Source organism: Conger conger, chromosome 9 (genome assembly GCF_963514075.1).
Source record: "Conger conger chromosome 9, fConCon1.1, whole genome shotgun sequence".
Taxonomy (NCBI): Eukaryota; Metazoa; Chordata; class Actinopteri; order Anguilliformes; family Congridae; genus Conger; species Conger conger.
Window position 1 is genome coordinate 20,373,161 of NC_083768.1, and position 26,415 is coordinate 20,399,575.

The 26,415-nt window shown below is 43.9% G+C and overlaps 1 protein-coding gene across 1 annotated transcript in view; it reads left to right on the forward strand.

Annotated features, from left to right (window-relative positions):
- Positions 1-26,415, forward strand: part of LOC133136138 (sodium bicarbonate cotransporter 3-like) — a 48,402-nt gene that overhangs the window by 16,231 nt on the left and 5,756 nt on the right. The window contains exons 4-24 of the mRNA XM_061253384.1: positions 514-652; positions 5,316-5,476; positions 5,779-5,967; positions 6,943-7,305; positions 9,810-9,922; positions 12,442-12,599; positions 12,861-12,948; positions 13,143-13,289; positions 15,730-15,833; positions 17,433-17,607; positions 18,944-19,077; positions 19,665-19,910; positions 20,311-20,416; positions 20,594-20,755; positions 21,787-21,900; positions 22,516-22,677; positions 23,238-23,489; positions 23,977-24,045; positions 24,353-24,526; positions 25,437-25,565; positions 25,749-25,837. Coding sequence (XP_061109368.1) covers positions 514-652; positions 5,316-5,476; positions 5,779-5,967; positions 6,943-7,305; positions 9,810-9,922; positions 12,442-12,599; positions 12,861-12,948; positions 13,143-13,289; positions 15,730-15,833; positions 17,433-17,607; positions 18,944-19,077; positions 19,665-19,910; positions 20,311-20,416; positions 20,594-20,755; positions 21,787-21,900; positions 22,516-22,677; positions 23,238-23,489; positions 23,977-24,045; positions 24,353-24,526; positions 25,437-25,565; positions 25,749-25,837 — 3,274 coding nt within the window. The remainder of the gene's footprint in view (positions 1-513; positions 653-5,315; positions 5,477-5,778; positions 5,968-6,942; positions 7,306-9,809; positions 9,923-12,441; positions 12,600-12,860; positions 12,949-13,142; positions 13,290-15,729; positions 15,834-17,432; positions 17,608-18,943; positions 19,078-19,664; positions 19,911-20,310; positions 20,417-20,593; positions 20,756-21,786; positions 21,901-22,515; positions 22,678-23,237; positions 23,490-23,976; positions 24,046-24,352; positions 24,527-25,436; positions 25,566-25,748; positions 25,838-26,415) is intronic.

Consider the following 26,415-nt stretch of genomic DNA (forward strand, 5'->3'; position numbering starts at 1 on the left):
CAACACATGACTTCAGAAAATAAATAAATAAATAAATAAATAAATAAATAAATAAATAAATAAATAAATAAATAAAAATCACCGATTTGTCTCCAGCCTCATTTCTCCTTTGTGGCCCAAACACTTCAAAAGGAACATCAAATATCAGACACAGTCAATATTTTAACTTCAAAGGCAGAGAATGTGGTCTAACTATGAAGTACCAGGAAAGTTGCATACATTTAGCTGACTTACAAAGGCACTTAACTCATCCAACTGAAGGCTGATTTTCAATGGCACGTTGGAACATTTCATGCACCAAATATGAATTAAAAGCATCTGTAAGGTAAAGCACAGATAGTTCTTTCAGGGAACAGACCAATGTGGCAGTTAGCCGAGCACTTTATCTCAGAATGTGTGTAGGTGTAGATGGGATTTGTGAAGCTGCATGAGTCAGAGGAGTGCAGTGTCTGAACAGAGTGTTGGAGCCATCCCATCACCCCGTTTCCTGACGCTCGCCCTCCTCCCCCACAGACACCCCCTCTCAGCGGGTGCAGTTCATCCTAGGCACGGAGGATGATGATGAAGAGCATGTCCCCCATGAGCTCTTCACTGAGCTGGACGAGCTGTCGTTTCGCGACGGCCGGGAGTACGAGTGGAAGGAGACCGCCAGGTCAGAGCCCCATTCTGTGTCAGCCAATGAATGAGCTACACCTTAGGAGGATCCTATAAATCTAATTTTATTTTTATTCTTTTAGTTAACGTTCATCTGGCCGTTGGAAGGTTGCCGGTCCCCATAGACTATATAACTACACAGGAAAACACGCCCTCGGCCAACCAAAGCAGTGGGCCGCCCAGAAGAATGGCTGCTGAGCACAGAATAGGTTTTTGCCCGTTGACTTCAATGTAAAAGCCCAAACTGATTTAACAACCAAAGAAAACCTTTTTGTTCCATTTTTTCAGCAAAAAAATGTAATTATGTCTCGTAGTTTATAAAACGATGATTGTATTGGTCCAGATGTTTTGGGGAAATTGACTGAGGCCTGGAAGAATAAAATGTGTAATAAAAACGCTGAGGCTTGCTAGTTACCTAGTTAATATCAAAATTAATGAACATGATTTCATCTTAACTTTATAACTAATAAGCTGATTTTGCAAGCTCGACTGCGTAGCCCATAGCTTGTTAGCTAAACAGCAAGGTAAACCTACACTAACGATTAACTGCCACTTATTACGAAATATTTTTGTTCTGCTAAGTTCATTTATGCAGGGATTGCTCTGATGGAAAGTCGAGTGTTCCATCTCTGAGATTGTTGCAGTTGCATGTGGTACACAAATGCATTGTTATTAGCTGGCTAACACTCCATTAGCCCTGTCACACAGCTACCTATACAGCTAATGCAATTAAATATGCCCACGGCATGGAGAGTTAAATATTTAATTGCATTCATAGCCAACTTTGATCCAGTTATCAATAGTTTTAACCAACTAGCTAATATGCAGGGATTGTGGCATAATTAGAAATATGCCTTGAATGTGGTCCATTACATTACATTACATTATTGGCATTTGGCAGACGCTCTTATCCAGAGCGACGTACAACAAAATGCATATCCATAACCAGGGATAAGTTCGCTGAAAGACCCTAGAGGGAAGTACAATTTGAACTGCTACCTGTACAACAAAGATAAGGACGAGGGCCAATTTTTTTTTTTTTTTTTTTTTTTTAAACAAGAAACAAACAAACAGAGCAAAAGTGACCAAAGTTAATTATCAAAACACTGCTTACCTAGCCAACTAAAAAATACCGATACACAAAGCAAGTCACAGAGACAACAATTAAGGTTCACAGGGAGATAGGGAGGGATGGGGAGAGGTGCTGCTTGAAGAGGTGTGTCTTCAGCTTGCGTTTGAAGGTGGGGAGAGATTCTACAGTTCTCACCTCAACGGGGAGTTTGTTCCACCACCGTGGAGCCAGAACAGACAGCAGTCGTGAGCGTGAGGTGGAGGTTCGGAGAGGGGGAGTTGCCAAGCGGCTTGTGGAGGCTGAACAAAGAGGTCTGGCAGGGGTGTAGGGTCTGATGATTTTTTGTAGATAAGCTGGGGAAGACCCCTTAACTGCTTGGAAAGCTAGCACCAATGTTTTGAATTTAATGCGAGCCATGACAGGCAGCCAGTGGAGGGTAGTAAGCAGGGGGGTGACGTGCGAGTATTTGGGAAGGTTGAAGACCAGACAAGCTGCTGCATTCTGGATAAGTTGGAGGGGTCTGATGGCGGAATGCGGAGAGGCCAGCCAAGAGGGAATTGCAGTAGTCCAGGCGGGACAGAACCATCGCTTGGACCAGGAGCTGGGTCGAGTAGGGGGTGAGAAAGGGGCGGATTCTCAGTATGTTGTATAGGAAGAACCTGCAAGACCGGGTCACCGCCGCAATGTTCTCGGAAAGGGACAGTCTGCTGTCCATCACCACGCCGAGGTTCCTTGCACTGGGTGACGGCGTGAGTGTGGTATCCCTGAGGGAAATGGAGAGATCCAGATGGGGAGAGGTATTAGTAGGGATGAATATCATTTCAGTCTTGCCTGGGTTGAGCTTTAGATGGTGGTTGTCCATCCAGCTCTGGATGTCCCTCAGGCAAGCGGAGATACGGGCTGAAACCTGCGTATCAGACGGCGGGAACGAGACGAAGAGTTGGGTATCGTCCGCGTAGCAGTGATAGGATAGCCCATGTGCAGTGATCACAGGGCCAAGGGAGCGAGTGTAAAGAGAAAAGGTCCAAACAGCTACGTAGCTTCAGCTAAGCTGAAATTGTAAAATGCTGTTAATTATATCAATAACCAGTTAGCTAGCAAGCCTCAGCAATTTGACCTCTTGATTATCCATAAATGTCTTCAATACATGAGTATCAATTACTTAAAGGGTTACAATAGGTAATTCCAGACTCCTAATGGCCAAGAGAGGAATTGCAGCAACAAACACCCTCAAACCACAACATGCACTGTTTTGGAAGTGACGAACGTGACAGAGCCTGCTGTCTTTTCTTAGTGTTCTAGTAAGAAAATGTTTGCCGAACAGACTTTATGAAATGTTGACTTTAGTGTGCTGCACAACACTGTTTATACGTTTTGTCTTTTTGAAGTTTTCACTTTAGCTATATTACTATATTATGAGCAAGCAACTTATTTGGCTACGGAAATAGCTGCCTATATCACTAAGATATGATACACAAACAACGCAACTGCAACTTACAGTTTGCGACAAGTAAAGGTTTAGCAAAACATGCATGATTGAATAACGTAAAGAGATAAAAGAAATGTGAAGCTGCACAAATTGCACTCCAGACAAGCGATCACTGAAACTCTGTATACAATTATTATCCAATTGGCTGTGGCAATTAGAACCAATTTTCAACCAATGAGCTTTAATTATTGCTTTACAATGTTTTGGTACACAGTGACGGCAACTGTATATTTTGAAACCAGAATTTATGGACTATGAACACAGGCAGAGGGTGAGTCAACATGTCAGTGAGCCTTTTTGAACACTAGGAAGGGATTTACAATGGTCTTGTAACAATGTTTTAACACAAAAATCTTACCAATTGTACCTTTAAGTTTAGCTTTATACTTGGTCAAGCTAGCAAACTAGCAGAACTGCATTATTACTTAGCTTGTCAGCTGAATCATGCACTTAAGACTATACAGTATATCACATTGAAATAATATACTCTTCAAAATTTTCTAATATATTCTTACAGACCTGATAAACAAGAGATAGGAAACAGAGCTTTCTATTGTAAAAGAGGTATTGCAATTCAGTATTTTCCCAAAACGTCTGGACCAAAACAATCATTTCATAAACTACTAAACATAATGAAATGTATCACTGAAGAAAAACGACCGATTAGGTTTTCTTTGGTTGTTAAATCAGCTTGGGTTTTTATGTTGAAGTGAATGGGCACTTTTGCACTCAGCAGACATTCTTCCGGGTGCTTCACTGTCTGGACCCTCCCACCCTCTCCAGTTCTATTGATGCTCTATGGATCCCCCGCCCTGGGTGTGTAGAAGGCTCCCTGAGCAAGACACCCAACCCCCAATTGCTCCCGACATGCTGATTGGTACCTTGCATGGCACCCTATCACTGTGTGAGTGTGTGTATGAATGGGTGATTAAGAGGCATCAAATGTAAAGCACTTTGGATAAATGTGCTATATAAATGCAGTCTACTTATTGATCCCCATACACAATTCTTTCTTTGTGGCTTTGCTTCTTTATTCTTCCAGTTATGTTGAACTTTTATTTGTGCTCTGGGTACGTGGTATGGCCGCTCTGTGTAAGACTGTCTGTGAAAGGAATGTAGGGCATTGTATTTTGACATAAGAAATCTGTTGCTAATGTCTACGAGGTAAAACAAACCAGAAAGCTACTAAATGGAGCTGCAGCTGTGTGAATGTGGGTTGGGAGAGGGGGGAGGGGTTATTTGGAGAGGCGTATTTTTTGGAATGTGTGATCACACTTTTTAGTTCACGAGAGGGGTAATAACCATTGAACAGCAAAATGAATCAGCTTTGTGATGTCTTTGACCACAGGACTGATACGTGTTAAGCATTTATGAGAGTATTGCGGGGGTCTCAGCCAGCAGTTGCAGATACATGTTGTCGTAGCTTGACAAAGCTAGGAGGAGGTAGATGTTTGAATTTTTGACATACATATGTGTATTGCATCATACTGTGTGTGTCAGAACATTATGCCAGTTTCACACACTGCATCACTTTAGGATTAATTAATTTTGATGACTAAATATTATCCAGTGTTACATTTACATTTCAGAAATCATATTATCATCTCCAGTATCACACCATGCATAGCTATCTCACAGTCCTCAGCCTGAAAATATCTCATGGAAATGATGCACCCATGACATCGATAAAACATTTTAATGGCAGGAAAAAAACAGTTTCCAGAGTACATGGAAAACCAAAAATGTATGTGATCTGGTCAAACTAGCTGTGTAGTCAGATAATCAGTGGGTTAAAGCATGTTCCACACATATTTCACACTTACATATTTTAACACATAAGGACACATTTTAACACATCTAACACATTTTAATTATGTTTTTTTTTTATTTTTATTTTTTTTATTTATGGTAGGGCTTTTTTGGGGTTGTAGTTTTTATTAAATTGCTCTCCTGTGGGCCAGAGGTTTCTGAACATGGAATCAGAGTCCCTCTGGTATGTGTGAGCCTGGGTTGTGTAGAGCAGACTGATATATGCCTGAGTGGAGTGTGAGTGCATCCAGAGCAGAGGGAAGGCTGTTAATGGACTGTGTGGGCGTGCAGGTGGCTGAAATTCGAGGAGGACGTGGAGGACGGCGGAGAGCGCTGGAGTAAGCCCTACGTGGCCACGCTGTCCCTGCACAGCCTGTTCGAGCTCCGCAGCTGCATCCTCAACGGCACCGTGCTGCTGGATATGAGGGCCAACACCATTGAGGACATAGCAGGTGTGTGTGTGTGTATGTGTGTGAGATTCCTATTCTTCTGTACGTGGGGTCTGGGATACTGCACGTGTGTACACATGTGCTGACCCTACCCACCATAAGTGTGCCCTCAGACATGATCATGGATATGTCTGTGCGTTAGTACTGTGCATGTATACTGCATGTGCGTGCCCGTACGCTGACCCTACCCTACACACGCGTGCCCTCAGACATGATCATGGATATGTCTGTGTGTTAGTACTGTGCATGTATACCGCATGTGCGTGCCTGTACGCTGACCCTACCCTACACATGCGTGCCCTCAGACATGATCATGGACAGCATGGTGGCGTCCAAACAGCTGGATGAGTCCCTGCGGGAGCAGGTGCGTGAGGCCATCCTGAAGAAGCACCACCACCAGAACGAGAAGAAGCTGAGCAATCGCATCCCACTCGTACGCTCGCTCGCCGACATGGGCAAGAAGCACTCAGACCCACACCTGCTGGACAAGAACGGTGAGAAAGGGCTCACTTTCGTTCACTCTGACAGGGTGGCAGCACAGCCTGACACTCAGGGAACATGGATAATAAGCGAAAGGCAACAAATTCTTGATCCCAACCTGACCACTGCTCTGTAGCCTTGAGTGATGAATTTGCCTACTGTGCTCTGTACATGGATAATATTATGCAAACTAAATTAAGTTATGTAAGTTGCAAAGGAAACCTTAACACTAGTGTTAGTTAAATTCATTTTTCGTATTTAAAATTACAATGCAGCCTATTTATATAAATGGGCAAAATAGTTATTGAGGGAGAGGTGAAGTGACAGACAATATCTGATGCCTTGTGATGATCATTCCCAGAGGCATTCTAGACTTAATGGATATATGTTCAAACATGGACTTGCTTGGACAAACATATCAGTGGTAATCACGAACAGAACTGAATGTTCTCTTGCTGGCGAGGTAGGATGTGCTGTTCTGAACTGGTTTGTATCTGTTTGAGCTGATGTTGACTTAACTTCTTCTGCTTTTGGGCACAGAGGCTTCACTAGCATCGCTGTCTGTTCACATTCCCCTCTCCTTCTGTGCGATTGGTGGTTCATTATTTTATTGGCAAGTCCCCTGGCCTGTACAGACAAACCTTCTTGCCTGTCTAATAAAATGTTCAGTGTTAATTTAACTGTGACAGATTATATGAGTCCATTGGGGATCCATTGCAATCAGTCAGAGTAATCTGTGCTCGATCGAGTTGAATTAAAACTTAAACTGTGCGCATACACACCTGTCCTGCTCTGTGTCCTTTGACTTAAGCACTCAATCTCACTTGCACAACCACCCCCCCATCCCCCTGCAGTATGCCAACTTCTCCTTCCCAAGGAAAAACAAAAGTATTCTTTACTGTATTCCCATCATCGGTTTTCCTTTTCGCTGTGTTTTCTCTCTCTTTCTTGGTTCTCCTGTCCTGCTCCTTCTCTTTTCTGGCTGCTAGGGGAAGGTCTGTCCTCTTCCCGCCTCTCCCTCCTGAAACCGGGCTCCTCCACCTCCAGCCTGTTCCAGAGGCGTGAGTCACGGGTCTCCGTCCTCCTCAACCACCTCCTGCCGAGCACCTCCCCCTTCCCTTCGCCCTTCGCCACTCCCCAAAACACACCGCCCAGCGCCCGCCGCTCCCCGCCCTTGGCCCCGCCCCCATCCCAGAAGCCTGCACCCCAGCTGCTGGTGTCCTGCGCCCAGGGGGAGGGCATCCCCGAGGTGGTGGTGTTCCCGCCGGAGGAGGACGAGTCTCCACCCCCCGGCCGGCCTGCAGAAGAGGAGGCAGGCCTCGCCTGCTCATCGCTGCCGCTGCCACCAGAAGGCAAATATCTGTGTAGCTTTGCCAGTGTGAGTCACGGCTTGAACAGAGACACGACAGCAACCAGCATGCGGCCGTTTCCTCAGTCCTGTCTCCCCACCGGGCCTCCCTCATTCCTCCCTTCTTACTGCTCTCCCTATCCTCCACACCATTCTTTCTAACCTTTCTTCATCTGTCCATATCTCTCTACTACCCCAATCCCATCATCATCACAAACCTTTTTGCCTGGCGAAAACCCTCTTTTCTCCCTGCCATTTGACCTCACTTCTCCCCATCCCTTTTCATCACATCTCCACACCCTTAAATCACTTCTCCCCACCCCCTAACATCACTCTCTGCCCTCTCCAACAGCAAGCCTCATCAAGCTCTGTGTGCGTGCCTCTCCTGCATACCTGCTGCCAATCACTTTAGTTTGTGACTCTTCAGTGTTTTGGAGATTGGTATGGAATGGACATGCATTGTCATTCACTTATATTTGGGCAGGCTTATCGTGTGCCTCCCACTCACATAGAGGACTGTGGTTGGTTCATTTGATGTGGATATCTCAAAACCGGTTTCTTTGAATATGGTTTTTATTTCCAATATCTCATCAGTTCCATCTGTTTGCTTCTTTGACACTGTACAGTCATGCACAGCTTCTAAGTTGGTGTACTAACTTCAGGCATGTACTGCATGCTTTGCAAAGTTTTGCATTTTTATAGTTTTCACTTTTAAACTTTTAATCTTTTTCATGGACAATAATTACATGACTTCATAAATTCCTAACACCATCTGGCATCTGTTGAAAGTGTCAATGCAAAAAGACTGGGCACGTTTTCCTCCCACTAATAAAATCACACACAAGCCAGGGCCAGCACACAGCATGGTAAATAGAAGAATGGCATGTCTTTGGCCAGCAAAGCCTACATTAAGGTCTTATTCTTTATTACTCTCTGCCAAGTATTAATAGAGCAGGGGGGTGGATACATAAGAATCACAGACTCTGGTTTGGACAGAGAAGTGAGTCAGGGGGGTCTTATTTTAGCTGTGACCTCCCTTTCCGTCATGGTCCTGTAACACACTGGAAGAGAACACAGGGAGGAGGCTCCAGATATGCAATGTTTATATATGTGGTCGTCTCCTTAGTCCTCAGCAACCAGAGGTTAGTGCTGGTCAGTGCACTTAGTGACAATAAGCAGCACTACTCTGATGACCTTTCTTAAATGCCACTTTTGGTGGTCCAACAAAAACAACTCAGGGAATGCGTCTGTTTGAACATACCAAGGGTATAATACAGCAAGTCATGAGTCATGAGAAACATGACTGTGTGCTCCTTGCATCCACGATTTTTAAATTCATCACGCTGTCGAAATAGACATTCCCCAATTGATCTGCTTGGATAAACTTTCATTACTCCTCCTAGGCTCAACATCCCCTTCCCAAATCTCTGGTGCTGTGTTGAGCTTTGTTAGGAATGCCAGTGATCCAAGCTCTGGTTTCAATGACATCACCGGTCTCTGCCTTGGGAGGATCCTGGTCAGCTCAATGAAAGAACCCAAGTCTTTGTGATTAGTGGTTGCTAGCTGAGGTTACGTATCATATCCGGATGTCTAGCCACAACATTGTGCTGTCTCTGGGATGTGTTTTTATTTTCATCACCCTTGCCTCAAGCGTGCTGTATTTGGCTCCTTGTGGCTGTCTGTATGTAACTGTGTCTAATGCCTGTCTGTCCATATCAAAAGGGCACAGCTTTTTTGATATTTTACCATTGGTTGAGGCTGAATATGCTAATGGTCTGTAATTGCTGTTTAACCTCCCTTTTCCCCCTGCTTTGGACATTAATTGGATTTACTTTGATTGCAGGTTGCAATGTTTACATGGACTGCTGTCAGTATTTGCTCTGAGAACAAGAAGACACAGTTGGTTCCCATGCACCAAGCTCACAATTGTATAAGCCAGGGCCGAGTTCTCTCAGTACAGAGCTGGCAATAAACCATGAGAGCCTAATGACCTTTAATCTTTCTATAATCAGTATAGGCCAGCACTAGTCATATTTTTACTTCAACATGGCTATTCGGGGTCCTGGGAGGGTCTTGTTGGTTTGGATGAGGGTGGTCTCTGTGAAAATCTTGTTCAGCCTATCTATCTATCTAAGGCTTTGCTTTTACTGGCAAATTATTCAATCTGAGCAGTTATGTTGGTCCTATTTAGTCGGTTTTGAAGCCAAGACTTGAAGTCTTGAAGACCAATCTTGAAGTGCTGTATTTGTGTACAGTAATTGATATTCATATCAATAATGGGTCAATAGTAGGAATGCAACTGTGGCGAAATGTTGCTTTCAGCATTTGTAAGAGACATCAGTTACAACTGATTTGCCTAATACGTCAAAGTGAAGGCGAGGTGGGGGGGGGGGGAGGGGGGGTCAATACAGCTCAGGTATAGTCAGAGATACCTCGAGAGGCCTTCTCTGATGCGTATCCCCCAGCCAATCCCCTAACCGCTTTTTCACTCTGTCTCCTCCACTGCAGGGCTGGTGGTCTCCCCACAGTGTGCCGCCGGTAACCTGGACAACAGCAAGGCCGGCGACAGCAAGATGAATAGGGGGGTCAGTCGAGAGAACAGCACTGTGGACTTCAGCAAGGTGTCGTCTCCCTAGGAGGCCTATAAAATATTATACATGAGCTTCTCAATATTATACATACAGTGGGAGCAATAATTATTTGATCCCTGGCTGATTTTGTAGGTTTGCCCACTTACAAAGAATGGAACTGTGTAGAATTTTAATCATAGGTACATTTTAACATTGAGAGACAGAATCATAAAATAATCCTATAAAAACATCATATAAATTTTATAAATTTAATATCATATTTCCACATGAAATAAGTATTTGATCCATAGAACAATAGGACTTAATACTTGGTGGAGAAACCTTTGTTGGCAAGCACAGAGGTCAGACGTTTGTTGTAGTTTTTCCACCAGGTTTGCACAGATCTTGGGAGGGATTTTGGTCCACTCCTCTTTGCAGATCCTCTCCAAATCCTTAAGGTTCCAAGGCTGTCGCTTGGCAACTCGAAGCTTCAGCTCCCTCCACACATTTTCGATGGGATTTAGGTCTGGAGACTGACTAGGCCACTCCAGGACCTTAATATGCTTATTTTTGAGCCACTCCTTTGTTGCCTTGGCCGTATGTTTTGGGTCATTGTCATGTCGGAAGACCCATCCATGACCCATTTTCAGTGCTCTCACTGAGGGAAGGAGGTTGTCGCCCAAAATTTCCTGGTATATGGCCCCATTCATCCTCCCCTCGATACGGTGAAGTCGTCCTGTCCCCTTAGCTGAGAAACACCCCCAAAGCATAAGGTTTCCACCTCCATGCTTCACAGTGGGGGTGGTGTTCTTGGGGTTGTACTCAGCATTTCTCTTCCTCCAAACACGGCGAGTCGAGTTGATGCCAAATAGCGCTATTTTGGTCTCATCTGACCACATCACCTTCTCCCAAGCCTCCTCTGGAGCATCCTGGTGTTCTTTGGCAAACTTCAGACGGGCCTGTACCTCTCCAGCAGAGGAACCTTGTGCGCGCAGCAGGATTTTAATCCTTCACGGTGTAGTGTGTTACTGATGGTTCTCTTCGTGACTGTGGTCCCAACTACCTTCAGGTCATTAACAAGCTCCTCCTGTGTAGTACTGGGCTGATGACTTTGCGGTGACTTTGTGTTTCTTCCATTTTCTAATAATTGCTCCAACAGTTGTTAACTTCTCACCAAGCTGCTTGCTTATTTTCTTGTAGTCCATCCCAGCCTTGTGCAGGTCTACAATTTTGTCCCTGATGTCCTTAGACAGCTCCTTTGTCTTGACCATGGTGGAAACGTTGGAATCTGATTGATTGTGTGGACAGGTGTCTTTTATACAGCTACATAACGATGTAACGAGTTGACACAGGTGTTTTGGGTAATGGGTAGTTGAGATTAGGAGTGCTTCTTAATGGAAAACGAACTGGTCTGTGGGAGCCGGAATTATTGCTGATTGGTAGCGGATCAAATACTTATTTCATGCAAAAATTTTGATAATAAATTTATAAAATGTATATGATGTTGTTATTGTGGATTATTTTGTGATATTCTGTCTCTCAATGTTAAAATGTACCTATGATTAAAATTCTACACAATTCCATTCTTTGTAAGTGGGCAAACCTACAAAATCAGCAAGGGATCAAATAATTATTGCTCCCACTGTATAGTAGACTTCCCTATTTGGGTGGATGGCCACAATATCAGCAGGCTTTCAGCTAATCAGTAATGGCTGAGTGGAATCACTGTGTACTTAATCATTTAAGTCTCTCTCTCCCCCATTGGAGCAGGTGAAAGAGATAGAAAATTGCGGCACACCATGACCAGAGTCAATCTGCTTTACTTTATAGTCACAAAGTTTAGGACACATTTCTGGGAGCACTTATTCTTGAAGTACAAAGTCTTCAGCTAAGGCCCAAGACTTATGGATCCTGTCACCCTGACTATAAGTGGTAATAAAACAAGCTCAGAAAGAGGGCAGCCTTTTGGTGGACTTTTACTTTTGTTGATTTTCAAAGGGTTTAGTATATTGCTTGAGATCACACCAGTGACAACGTGTCCATAGAGGTATAAGCCTCTTCAGCACTAGATTTGCTCAGTGAATTGTTTGTGGCAAAGAACGTGTGCCGTTAATGAAATTGTTCTGTGTTCTGTTCAGCATTCCTGACTCTTTTGTGCAGGGCATCCCCCCAGTTTATTTCAAAACCCTTCAGCCAGAAAGTAAACCAGGCAGATCAAGCACTTGGCAGCTGTAAGTTATCTCTTTGGTCCAATGATTGCTTTGTAGCTGAGCTTTTTTCATGTGCCATAAAAACAAAAGATTCCTGCCTGACTTTGCAGGACTGAACAATGTCAGAGAGTGAGACCGATAGAGAGTGTAAGGGAGAGAGAGAGGGAGTTGGAGGGGATCTATGTCTTTGTTCTGCCCCTCAGATATTTGGCTCTGGTGATGCAGTTAGTCCGGGATGGTTTCATCTTATGACATCTCCACTCAAGTAGCAACCCTGTTGCCCCTACAGCTAAGTGTCTGTTGCCATCTCCACCTCTGCCTCTTGCAGTACTGGCTCTAACCTTCCCTTTCCTACTCCAGGTGGACATGAACTTCATGAGGAAGATCCCTCCAGGGGCTGAAGCCTCCAATGTGCTGGTGGGCGAGGTGGACTTCTTGGAACGGCCTATAATTGCTTTTGTGCGGCTGTCCCCTGCTGTCCTTTTGACAGGTCTGACTGAAGTGCCTGTGCCCACCAGGTACCAGCCCCACCAAACCAACACCTCCTGTCCCTCTAGGAGTCCCAGTCTCCATCCCTCCAGGAGTCCCAGTCTCCATCCCTCCATTAGTTCCCGAACTCTGTGTGGTCTCAACACTTAGCCCTGTCATGTTCCACACATAACTCTCTGCCGACCATCAGTTTCACAAGCTTATTGTTAACAGAGTTAGCATTGTTCAATGAAGGACAGTATTACCTCTGTCTTGACCTCCCAGTCTTATAAACGCTTCTCCCTTGGCAGGTTTTTGTTTTTGATGTTGGGTCCTAATGGCAAAGGTGCTCAGTACCATGAGATTGGGAGGTCTATGGCAACACTGATGACGGATGAGGTAAGAGCCTAAGATCAGTGTTAGATTTGGCTAAGAATGAGCTGAGGCTAAGAATGGGTCTTCACGTCTCTATGGAGATGAAGGGGACAGGCCAATGTATGCCTTTTTTTTTAAATGAAAAATGTATAGGTTTTTTTTAAAAACCACAGTTCTGTGATAAATTCTTATAACTAAATGATCAAACTTCTTGGCAGATATTTCACGATGTTGCATACAAGGCAAAGGACCGCACTGATCTCCTGGCAGGAATAGATGAGTTTCTGGACCAGGTGACTGTGCTACCACCCGGTGAATGGGACCCTACGATAAGAATCGAGCCACCGAAGAATGTACCCTCTCAGGTCAGGACACAAATCACCCCCTTTCTCTGAAGAAAGTCTGAGCAACTGTTTTATATAATTCTGTATGAGTCTAGCCCAGCATTCACACAGCAAGCAATTCAGTTGAAGAAGATATGCAACCTCTTCTCCTACACATTCAGTTTTTGGCAACCTGACAAGATGCTGGGAGAAATGAGGGGCCTGGGTTCAATTTGGTGGGTGTGTGTATGATAGTCTTAAAAATATGGATAGTGAAATCTGTAGCTAATATGGAATGGATAAATGATGTCATCTTAATTACCAATGCAACTAAATCTTAAACCAATAGCGTGGTGCCTCCATCCAATAAAGCTCTGCTGGAGAATCTGTCCCAGTGATCTACATTATCAAACATTATGCCAAATGTACTATTCTTAAACATGAAAGAAACCATTCAATACAATCCAGTTTCAAATGCAAAGAAATTGCACCCTCTTTACTAGGGATGTGACAAATCTCAATAGTTAAATGTCAACATTGTAAGTCAGATAATAGTAAGTCAGCCTAATTGCCAAATTAAATATTTACATTTACATTGGCATTGTGCAGTGTAACCTCACTGTTGCAGAAATCTGTAGTTAAATCCTTGTAGTTTACGTCCAGGCGAGCGTGTGTAATTTTTTTTTTAATGCATTGGTTAAAAATATATATTTTTTAAAGTGATACAGCATAGTGGAAAGCTACATTCAGTTTGCTGGTAGTTTGAATTCACATGTCAACAAATCTTCTGCGAACCTGTGAAATGACACAACGTTACAATAAGCCATAAGTCAAACAACAGCTGCAGAAATTATTTAATAACTCTAATACTGTAGCATTCAATTCCCTATGGTGATTGCATTTTAAACCTCTTGATTACTTGCTCGAACTACTGAAGCTAGTCGATTTCTAGTTTAGAACCGCAATAACACGTCTGGTGAAGAACGTGCATTTATTTTAAACTCGGCTTACAATTTCACCTTCATAAAAATATATATTCGGTTATAATTTTACTTTTACTGGTTACAAATACTGATGACTTCAATTGGTCTGCCTGGGGACCAGGCAATTGAAAGTATTGTTGGGCTTCTTTAGTAAACAGTATTTCTATTCATTAGGTTAGACTTTGACTTTACCCAATGAAAGTAAATGTGCTTGGGACAGAGTGTTTAAAATAAAATTAACTCAAGAGTGCATTGTCACGTTAAACCTATTTGTAACCAAGTGCAAGTATGTTTGTACTCATGAAAAATCATTAAGAGACAGATTAGCAGAACATTTGAAATTTGTAGGGTGCGTTTCTACAGTAACAACTGTTTAAAACCGAGGTACCGGCTCCATCTAGCGAGCAAGAGCAAAACAAAAAATATTTAAGGGCCGCTCCGGTAATTAGCCTCCTGGTGCCACTGCATAAAATCTAGCTAACCCAGAAGAGCTCTCGATTTTAGCTAACACTAGCAAACCAGAAATTCAATCAAGTTATCAGAGAAAATAAGGAAAGCCCAGTTTCCTTTTTGAACTTTGTTAGGAAAGTCTAGCTAATAGGTTTTCAATGGAAAATGAAATCCAGCTGAAATAGAGAGTCCTCACAAATCGACGTCCTCAGTAAGGAAACACAACTTCCCCGTTGGTCGCTGAAGTCCTTGTCTTCTCTCCCAGTGTGATGCTCTTTTAATATCCCTGCAGCATTGCAGAAATAATGTTGGTACAGATATTTCCGAACACAAGCACTTTCTAATTTGGGAAAATAAAATGGTGTTCATGAAATGTAGACGCCGTTATAGCTGACCATTAAGTTATACGCTACTTGAGTAAAGTGTTAGCTAGCAGCCTGAAGCTAGCACATTTACATTACACAATCCAGTCGACGGTGCCAGTTCTTTATGGAGAGGTTGGAAAGGTCTCTTCCACCTTTTCTAGGGGATGATACTACATTTTACAAGTAAATAAAATAACAAAGCCAAGCAGTAGCTTTACACCATAGGCAATAACTGCAACCTGGGAGCTTGTGGCCACACGTCTACTTCGTCTCAATGTCACACAGGAACTGCTCCATCTTCTCGTGTATCAATACTATAAAACCTAATACCATCCCCCCACCATGTATTATGGCAATTTTGTGAATAATTTTTCTTGTTCCCCTAATTTAAATAGGCATATCAAGAAGGTACAGTGCTTAACACAGTGGACACATTTGGCCTGAGGCATATTATAGATATTATGGTGCTCGTTAACTATTGTGATGTGATAAAAACTGCAATAGGGCTACATAGGCACTTTGATAGCATGTGTGCTAACATGCAGCCAACAGTAACTAGTTGGCTGCATGTTACTCTGAATGTTTCATGACAGAAGCTTTATTTTCAAACTGGTGCAAAGTGGAAATAGGGGCATACTCACTCCTCCTGGTCATAGTTTTGATTGGTGACTTTTCTATCTCCAGATGAAGAGAAAAAGGCCGACTCTGTCCAACGGCTCGGCTGCACCCTCCGAGACAATGAAGGAAGAGGAGCACCAGGCTGGGCCTGAACTGCAGAGGACAGGACGGTGAGCTGGACATAGGAGCCCTTTGATCCAGTGGCAGGTCATGACCTATTGGGGCTCAGCTTCACAGGACTACCGCCATCACTTACACAAGCAGGACAGACAGAGGATTTGCAGCCCATTCTGTTGAATGTGAAAACAAGCTCTGCTGAAAGAAGAGCACTGTCTTTTTAAACTGGTGCTGCAGTGGTAAAGAGATTTATTTATAAAACAAAGTTAGCATTAAACGCTGCAAGACGTAAAGATTAATTTTGCTGCAGCAGGAATAGTTAATTAATTTAGAATTATTCAAGAAGAATAGCAGGCATGCTGCTAAAAAATGCCAAGAGCCCAATTCCTTTATGCAGTTGTGAACCGTGGGTATGGAATGCAAGGGATTATGTAGCCAATAAGATGTAAGGGTTGATGAGGGGTAGAGAGCCAGTACTAGTCAACGGGACATTGGGATTAACACCCCTACTCTTTCAAATATTTTTAATAACAGGCATTCAGGCCCTCCAGTTTGACAGCACCTTCTACAGCACAATACCTCCATCATTGTTGATGGGTATTGGATTTTTCCTTTTTCCAGAGGGATGAGTACTTCTAACTTACTAATACCTCGAACAGCAGCAATGTAGTTGTCCATGAGGTCTCCCACACAAGCACAATGCCAAACCCACTCCATCTTAGTTACAGTATTGTGCCATATGAATGATACAGGGTGATTTGGCTGCTGCAGTATAAAAACCTGTGGATGTATTATACAGACTGTGTTGATTGAATAACCAATTGCAAATGTAAAATCTTAACTATGGAGGGAAATGCACATGCTAATATCTGCAGGGTTCTCAGTTTCACTGTATTCAGCGTTATGAGAATGTTGTCCAGATGCAATTGGTCAAGTATGCAAATGTGTTTATGGCGTCTTAAATATGTGCTGCTTGAGAGGTAAGAAACAATGCAAATGGGAGACTTTCTTAAACTGTGACTGTGATAGGATATTGAGTTGTGTTTAGTTTTGACCTCACAGGGGCTGCTGGCAGGCAGACACGTGCATTATTTAAGAAGGCTGCTGAAAGCTTCAGTCTATTGCTATAAAAAGCTGTGTGCTGTCAGGCACAGGCTTGCCATGGAGGGAGAAGAAGCAGAGAGAGGAAGAAAGTGCTATTCTGCCTCACTGCCAGGAGATAAGAGCCAGCTTCACTTTCTTTCATTTTGTTGTCAGTGATGTGGCTGCTAGCTCTGTGCTATGAAGAGTGGGGGTAAGATCAGGGTGAGCTGGTGGCTTAGTGGTAAATACAGGTCTGGATCCTTACAACAGAGGGTGCCTAATGCAAATGCAAGTTTCTGTACCCTGCATCAAAATAGTTTTTCCTGAAAAAGATGAATATGTGTATTATTAATGCAGGCATATACTGTATGCATTAATATATGAAGCAACTGCAAAGTGCCCTTGATCAGATTGACAGCTACATCTTAATACCAAGGGCATCATGAATTTGGTACTGGGACCTCTGAAATTCAGTATAATCCATTGATATATGATTGTTCAGTTGAAAGTGATGCTGTGCGCTGATGTTATGCACCTATGTCCTGGGGTCTGGTCTTGTTCTTGGTCAGGATCTTTGGTGGTTTGATCATGGATGTGAAGCGGAAGGTCCCGTACTACTGGAGTGACATCCGTGATGCCCTGAGTCTGCAGTGCCTGGCCTCCATCCTCTTCCTCTACTGTGCCTGCATGTCCCCCGTCATCACATTCGGAGGACTGCTGGGCGAGGCCACCAAGGGCAACATTGTGAGTACTCCTGCCTGAACCGCAGTAACTGTTCCTGTACCACGGTAACCATACCTGTACAGCAGTGACCGCATCTGAACCATTACTATTCAGAGTGATATTGGTGAAAATTATTTGTAGACTGTAGAGTAACTGTAACAGAAATTGACTCACTATCCAGCTGAAAAAAAAAAAAAAAACAAGCCTGGTTAAGCTTGGAGATGGTTGACCAGTTCTGACCTGCTCCCAGATTGATATGGTTTGACCAGCTAAAGCTATGTTTTGAAACAGCTGGTTGCTAGTTGACCAGATCTTACAGCTCATATACCAGCTTTATGACCAGCTTGGTGATGTTGGTTGGCCAGGTCGTACAGCTCGTACCAAGCTAGACCAGCTTATATAAGCTTGAAAATTGAGCTGGTCAAGCTGGCATAGCTGGATTTTACAGCAGGGTACTCATCATTGTAGAGTATCACTTACCTGAATACTTACCTGAATTCCAACCCCAAATCACGACCTGTCATTGTAGAGCAGTGCAGAGCTTCAACCCTGGTGTTGGAGAGCCATGTGTTAAAAACCAGCAAACAAACATTTCTGACCTAAGGAACGAGGTGAGATGAGTTTACTGTGGGATTTAAATGCTCATTATCAATGGAAACCAGCAGACTATGACTCTACAGGCTTAAGGTTGCTGTCCCCTACTCTAAGATAAATCCGCTGGACAGAAGTAACGCTGACTCCAACTCAATACTTGTCATGGTACAGTAACTGTCCCTGAATTACTGTTCACAGTGAATCATTTTAACATTGTCCATTGCTTTTTCCTGACCCATATACCTTGTTTCATAGTCTTCATACTAAATAGCTAATGGTTTATGACTCAATGCTCTATGTACATATCCGTGACCTGTTATTCATCACTGTGCCACTGCAACACTTACTGCATTTCATTACCCTCTACTGTGAGCCCGGATCTCTGACGTGTTACACTTCATGGCGAGTATCGCCATGTGTCTGTTGAGATTAAGGCTTGCGGGCAGCTCTGTCTGCTGCAGAATATCTGGCTGGGCACAGCGTTGGTTTTAACTGCTGCTGAGGAAGCTCATTAGAGCATGAGTGTGGAGAGTAACAAGGCCTGACAGCGGACAATGCGGCAGACGGGCAGGAGCCATTAGAGTCTGCTGTCAGTTCCATTGTCGAAATTTCCATCGTTTCTCATTCTCAATCTCTCCTTCCTTCTCTCTTCCTGCCCTTCTTTCTCTTTCTCCAACATTTTCCCAACCACACTTTCTCTCTCCCCTTTACCCCCTCCCTCTCTACCTTCCCTTCTGCACCCCTCTCCTTGCTCTGATGATAGAGTGCCATTGAATCGCTGTTTGGAGCATCGCTCACGGGTGTGGCCTTCTCGCTGTTTGCTGGGCAGCCGCTCACCATCCTTGGCAGCACGGGGCCTGTCCTGGTCTTTGAGAAGATCCTCTTCAAATTTTGCAAGTGAGTTCTTCTTTATCAGAATGTCTGATCAACTTCAACCGTTTACTATAGTGCCCTGTAGCGACCTAACTGCATGCAAAGATAATCACAAACTCCTTTCACACAAGCCAGCATTAAGCACATCAGCAAGTTGGCATTTCCTAATGGATTGTTTTACCTTCTTGTCACCTTTCTAATGGACCCTTTTCATACTGGAGGTGATGCCAATGTGTGGAAATCTAGTAGATGGTAGTTTGAACAGGGAATTAATCTTGTATTCTTACAAATCTATATTTCCTAACAGTGATTTACAGTCGATAAACATGATGCCATTTTTTTTGTAATGTCAGATATTTTAAGCCAGCCATGTTTGACTGGAAGTCAGTTATTTTTTTCTTTTTGGAAAACATTTATCTCCCTTGGAATTGTTAGCTGTGCCACATCAGTCACACTTTGCCGACTGCACATGCCCAAGGGTGTGCACTCCTCCAAATGGGTCACTGACTATCAGGGCCTTCTGCTTGTCAAGCGTTCTACAAACAAAATGCTAAAACGCAGTGTAGCAGCTCCATGCGTTGTGTTGAGCTAATTCGGCATGCTGCATACAGGGACTACGGCCTGACGTACCTGTCTCTGCGCACGTGCATCGGCCTGTGGACGGCCTTCCTGTGCCTGCTGCTGGTCGCCACAGACGCCAGCTCCCTAGTCTGCTACATCACGCGCTTCACAGAGGAAGCCTTCGCCGCCCTCATCTGCATCATCTTCATCTACGAGGCCCTGGAGAAGCTCTTTCACCTGGGAGAGCTATTCCCCATCAACACGGACAACAACCTGGACAATCTCACCTTCTACACGTGAGTGCAAATCTCACATGCAGTCTCCCCAGGCCAGAGGGGACTATGGGATGTGTTTTTGACGGTTGTGTTTTGGAATGATGCTGTTGGTTTAGTATCATTTCAGAGGTGGATATCACCTATGTGTAAGCTGAAATGGTAGCTTTAAAATTGAAATACTGGTGTCAGTACTGTTAAAAGAAGAACAGGATGGTGCATGTTTGGAGAGCATGTATTTCAGAGCACAGCTGTTGTTTTGTGGCTTCATTTGCAGATTTATGAGATAGCATGGCAGAATTATAGGTGCACAGAGGAAGAGGTGGTTATGGGAGATTGTTGAAGGCAGGTTTTGTGGGAAGGAGAGTGGCGGAAGATGAAGGGATCACAGGTTTTTTCAGTACTTTCCTTTGCTGGCTCCCAGGTGTCAGTGTTCTCCACCTGCCAACGTCTCAGAACACACCCTGAAATTCTGGAACCAGACCGGCATCACACCTGAGTCCTTCTCCTGGAGTGAACTCAATGTGTCTGTGAGTTTACACACACACACACACACACACAACCATACAGAAACTCACACACACTCACCCACCCACACAAAGACACCACCACACACACACGCACAAGCACACATCACTACACACACAAACATGTACACTCACACACATATACACACAGCTCTGACTCTTTTTGATATATTGGTGCAGATGTGTCAGCACTTCCATGGGGAGTTTACAGGCCAGGCCTGCGGACACCACGGCCCATTCATCCCGGACGTCCTATTCTGGTCCATCATCCTCTTCTTCACCACATTCTTCCTCTCCTCCTTCCTCAAGCAGTTCAAGACTGAGCGCTACTTCCCAACAAAGGTACAGTGATGACACATCCTTCTTCCTGCCATGGCTTTCTGATCTCCAGTGCTGTACTCGACAGGACTGAAAGGCATTTATGGATTTCATGTGAGCTTATGCTCTTCATTATTGATTTATCCATGTTTTGATAACCTCATGAATAGTGAACTAGCATTGGTGTTTACATCTAATCACCAGGTTGAGCTGATGTAGGTATTGGGAACGGACACATGCTTACACATCAGCCCCCCAGGAATGGCATAGCTTTGAGTCTCAATACCTGAATGACAACAGTGCAATTGTCAGGTTCTGTGTTTTTTGTTGTCTAGTCTTTTGTCTAAGTGCTTAGCATTTCCGTGTTTTGTTACACTCTGTACACACTGTAGTCTGTCTGTCAGTTCAGTTCACATCCTTCATTAGTTTCACCTGTGTTTCACTTCCTGATTGTTTCCCCACACCTGATTGCCATTGCCATTTGTTAACAGTGTATAAAAACCCCTTTGTTTGTCTAGTTTGTCACCAGATTGTTATGTGTCCTGACTTCACGCCCCAGCGGTATATTCTTATTGATACCGTTAGGACCTGTTTTGTTTTCGACTTCTGCCTTTAGCTTATCCCGTCTGGAACCGCTGTTTATCGACCTGTTTTTGTTTTTCGACCTCTCTTTGGATTCTGTTTTTGTCTGCTCTGCCCGCTGGTTATCGACCCTTCGCCTGTGACTATGACTTCGCTTTGGATTATCCTTGATATCTTTGTTTTCTGGTGTATTGACCCTCTGCCTGGACACTGCCTATTCCCTGCTATTCCCATTTGCTGGCTATTGAACCTTGCCTGTCTGACCAGCCAATATTACAATAAAGACTAAAAGCTATGCCATGGTTTGCTACTGGGTCTGTTGTTCTACATACCTAATAGCAGTGGGTTTATCCAAAGATAATACTTGAGTGTGTCTGTGTTGAGCAAAATACTGCTCACAACTTCTAGAAAGATATGCCTCTTTCCTAGATGAAATACTATGCTATGCTAAAGCTGGTCTGTCTCCTGTATAGGTGCGCTCCACCATCAGTGACTTTGCTGTGTTTCTTACAATAATGATCATGGTACTGGTGGACTACCTGGTGGGGGTCCCCTCTCCTAAGCTGCATGTTCCTGACCGCTTTGAGGTAGGGATGTTTTCTCTCTGGGGCCTGGACACTTTCAGAACTGTTGGAAACATAGCCTGGTTTGCGTCCTGAGAAGAGGACATGAATTATGCATATGACTAATTTGTGCCTAATTTGGATCCTTTTGTACAACATGTAGACTAATCTAAGCACTCTTTAGTCATGAGCAGTATCTGTCTCTGTTATTTATTATGCAATTGAATAATGTCATATAGTATCATCAGAATCATGCAGACAGTTGTAGGCAGCAAAGGGCATTCCATGGTAGTAAATGGAATGCCTTGGAAGTCTGACGTAACCCAGAGCAAAACCTTTGCCCATATATGGATTTCCGGATCAAAGCATCACCAATTAGCCATCAGCACAGACTTTGTTTGACAAACAATGTCCAAATGTCATCATTTATTTAAAAGGACTTGTTAAAACTAAATACCGTTAGACATTTGATCTGGATTTTTTGATCTGGAAATCTGGATTTTTTTATCTTATGCCTGCCCATGTTCCAGATATAGGAGTAAAATGTTGGGTAGATATGAGAATAGTTTGCCTTGCCTGCTGAGTATTTGGGCCATAGGAGTTTCAATGCAATTTTCAATGTCACTCCATGCCCTGCAGCCCACCTCTAAGCACCGGGGCTGGCTGATTGATCCGCTGGGAGACAACCCCTGGTGGACGGTCCTGGCAGCCTTCATCCCTGCGTTGCTGTGTACCATCCTCATCTTCATGGACCAGCAGATCACTGCCGTCATCATCAACCGCAAAGAGCACAAACTGAAGGTGAGGAGACCTACTGCAGTCACATACACACATACACATGTTCCAGGTGATCTACCATCCGACCCTAACAAAGCACACCTCACTCAACAGCTAGAGCAGTGGTCCTTACTCTTTGTCCTGGAGAGCCACAGGGTATGTTGGCTTTTGTGGTTACTCGGCACTAATTTGATCAGTTAATTACACAGTTAGCTCACCTCACCTGGTTTCTTGGGTCTGAATTGGTTGCTGATATTAAGGCGAAAACAAATCCAGCACACCCTGTGGCTCCAGGACCAGGAGTGAGGACCACTGAGCTAGAGATCTTGTAAAGCCGCTTTTAAAGAATCAGCTGTGCTGAATTAGGGCTGAAATGAAAACCTATAAGACAGTAGTATACACCATGTATACTCTACCCTTCCAATGCACACATTTTTTGCTGTACTAATGTGTTGTCTTGCAATGTGCTGTCGGTACCTTCTGTACTGTGTTCTCAGTGCTGTGCACTGTGACCTGTGCTGTGTTGTGCTATACCAGTTGTGTTGTGGCATGCTAATGCTCACCCAGCTGCTCCTGGCCCACAGAAAGGCTGTGGCTACCACCTGGACCTGCTGGTGGTGTCTCTGATGCTGGGTGTGTGCTCCATCATGGGCCTGCCCTGGTTCGTGGCGGCCACCGTCCTCTCCATTTCCCACGTCAACAGCCTGAAGCTGGAGTCGGCCTGCTCCGCCCCAGGCGAGCAGCCAAAGTTCCTGGGCATCCGGGAGCAGAGAGTAACCGGCTTCATGATCTTCCTCCTCATGGGCATGTCCGTCTTCATGACCTCCGCGCTGAAGGTGAGGTCTATGTTGTAATGTTGTACTGTAATGTTGAGGCGCAACACCTGAACCACATTTTTTAAAATCTTTGTGCCATAAAAGCTGCAACCTTTACAGTTTCAGTGTCAAAGTTTCAATAGAAACATTATGGGGCGACATGGCTCAGGCAGTAAGAGCAGTCGTCTGGCAGCCGGAGGGCTGCCGGTTTGATCCCCCGCCCGGGCTGTGTTGATGTGTCCCTGAGCAAGACACCTAACCCCTAAATGCTCCTGACGAGCTGGCCGGCACCTTGCATGGCAGCCAATTGCTGTTGGTGTGTGAGTGTGTGAGTGTGTGTATGAATGAGTGAATGAGAAGCATCAATTGTACAGCGCTTTGGATAAAGGCGCTATATAAATGCCAGCCATTTACCATTTAACATTAGACTGCAAATGAAATAATCGCAGAATTCAATGTAATGTTGTTATGTTGACCTTTTCTGTTTTATGTCCTTGCCTCTCCTCAGTTTATTCCCATGCCAGTTTTATATGGTGTCTTTCTTTACATGGGAGTGTCTTCTCTGAAAGGCATTCAGGTAAGAATGCTATGCACTTCTCTGGGGTCAGTGGGGGTTATGCCAATATTAGCCTTTAGCTCCAGGTTGTATTGAGCACCATTATTAGATGGCGGCTGAACTGTTAGCTTTGACTCAGAGAGGATATTCTGAGGATTACATTGTGATCTTGTTAGGAAGCTTGGGAAGTTTGTGGGTTGTTTCTCTTTTAGCTGAACAATGAAGTATATTTGGAGTCCTTCATCACTGGGATGAAGGTTTGACCTTTCCTGCTAGCGGGTGCCTTCTGTTTCTGACATGGCCCGGTTCTCTTTTTGTTCCCTTGCAGTTCTTTGATCGTATCAAGCTGTTCGGCATGCCAGCTAAGCACCAGCCAGACCTGATCTACCTGCGCTATGTCCCCTTGTGGAAAGTGCACATCTTCACGCTGATCCAGTTCTCCTGCCTGGTGCTGCTCTGGGTCATCAAGGCCTCTGCGGCTGCTGTCGTCTTTCCCATGATGGTACACTGACTGACAGCTTTCCCGCCTAACCAACACTATTGCTTTCTTCTCTTTGGTCATTGTCGATTTTTATTTTTATCAAAGTATGTAAACTGACTGTGGGAACAATTATCATTTTCTTTTAGGTGGATAGAGGATGATGGCAAAATGTAAAAGCAAAATAAAGTTTTAGTTTAAATAAACACATAATCAATTAATTAGTTCTTAAACTCACTCACTCTCACTAGTTCAGTTTTTACAACACACTATATACAGTCATTGATCACGTTATCATATCTATTTGACTTACTGGTCTTCTGCTGCTGTAGCCTATCAACTTAAGAGGTTTGACATATTGTGTGTTTGCGTTACTGTCACCTTCCTGTCTGGCCCTTCTCTTCTTACCTTAACAAGGTGTTTTTGCCTGCCGAACTGCTTCTCACTGGATGTTCTAGAGACTGTTGTGTGAAGATCAGTAATTTCTCGATATTCAAACCACCCTGTCTGGTACCAACAATCATTCCACAGTTAAAGTCACTTAGATTACATTTCTTCCCTATTCTGACATTTGGTCTGAAAAACAGTTGAACCTCTTGACCATGTCTGCATGCTTTTATGCCTGTAGTTACTGTCACATGATTGGCTGATTAAATATTTGCATTAACAAGCTGATGTACAGATCTACCTGAAAGTGCTCAGTGAGTCTAGTTCTGTTTCATTGTGCCTCTCTCACTCCTTCTTTATTTCTCCTTCCTCTCCAATTATTTTCACTTTCTCAATCTCTCTCACTTTCTCTCTTGCCCCCTTCTGTCTCTACTGCCTTTCCCCTCATACTCTCTCTTGATTTAATTCAAATTCAGTTTAGCTTGATTGGCATGACAAAAAGAAAATTTGCATTGTCAAAGCATAGACAACACTGTCTCCCTCTAAGGTGTTAGCTCTGGTCTTCATCCGTAAGCTGCTGGACTTTGGCTTCACCAAGCGGGAGCTGAGCTGGCTGGATGATATTATTCCCGAGAGCAAGAAGAAGAAGGAGGATGATAAGAAGAAGAAAGAGAAGGTAGTCTAACCCTGTGGACACCACTTTGGTGGCTGTGAGCGGCTCATGAAGCTTTATGCACAGTATTGGTTTAACTGTGGTAGTTTTAATTAAGTGGCCTCATCGCCTGTCACTGGCACAAAGTTAATTGTGATGGGAATGGACTAGACTTCCTGTTGTGACACGTCTGCCTCTCGGTGACAGGAAGCTCAGCGCATGCTGGAAGAGGATAAGGAGGTGACGATTCCCTATGACAGCAACAATCCGATAAGGATTGACAGGCTCACAGTCAGGTCAGTGATGCTTTCCAGGGATCGTGGGACGGGCGGGCTGGACAAAACTTAATGTCCGAGTTCTTCCATTTTAGGTTTTGTGTGTCTGTACGGATAAATGAAGGCAATCACGCCGTGAGGGAGTGTGTACCTCGCAGTAAAATGACAGTCATAGCATAGGCTTGTATCCATGTCATTTTTATCTTAAGCACATCTTACAGAGTAATTTTGCACAGTTCCTCCCGAGGGGGTGGGTTAAGTTTAAATACCAGGCCACTGCTTTGATCTGAGTTTTGTTGAATTATTAACTGATTAAATTTGTGGAGTAACGCCATCACAGCATGAATCACCAAGAGCAACACGGTGACATTAAGGCTCATATTTTATTCCCATTGATTATCGGACATGCCCATGTCATCAAATCATCATCATTTTGCCATGCCCAGAACTGCCAGCACAATAATTTCACAGCATATATTAGATATTAAATTATGTCTGCAGTTAAATCAAATAGTTAATGCAATTGAATAATCTGTCTTTCATAATTTAGCTGACTTTTCCACAGTAATGCATTTGTGCACATCATGATCCTTCTCTAG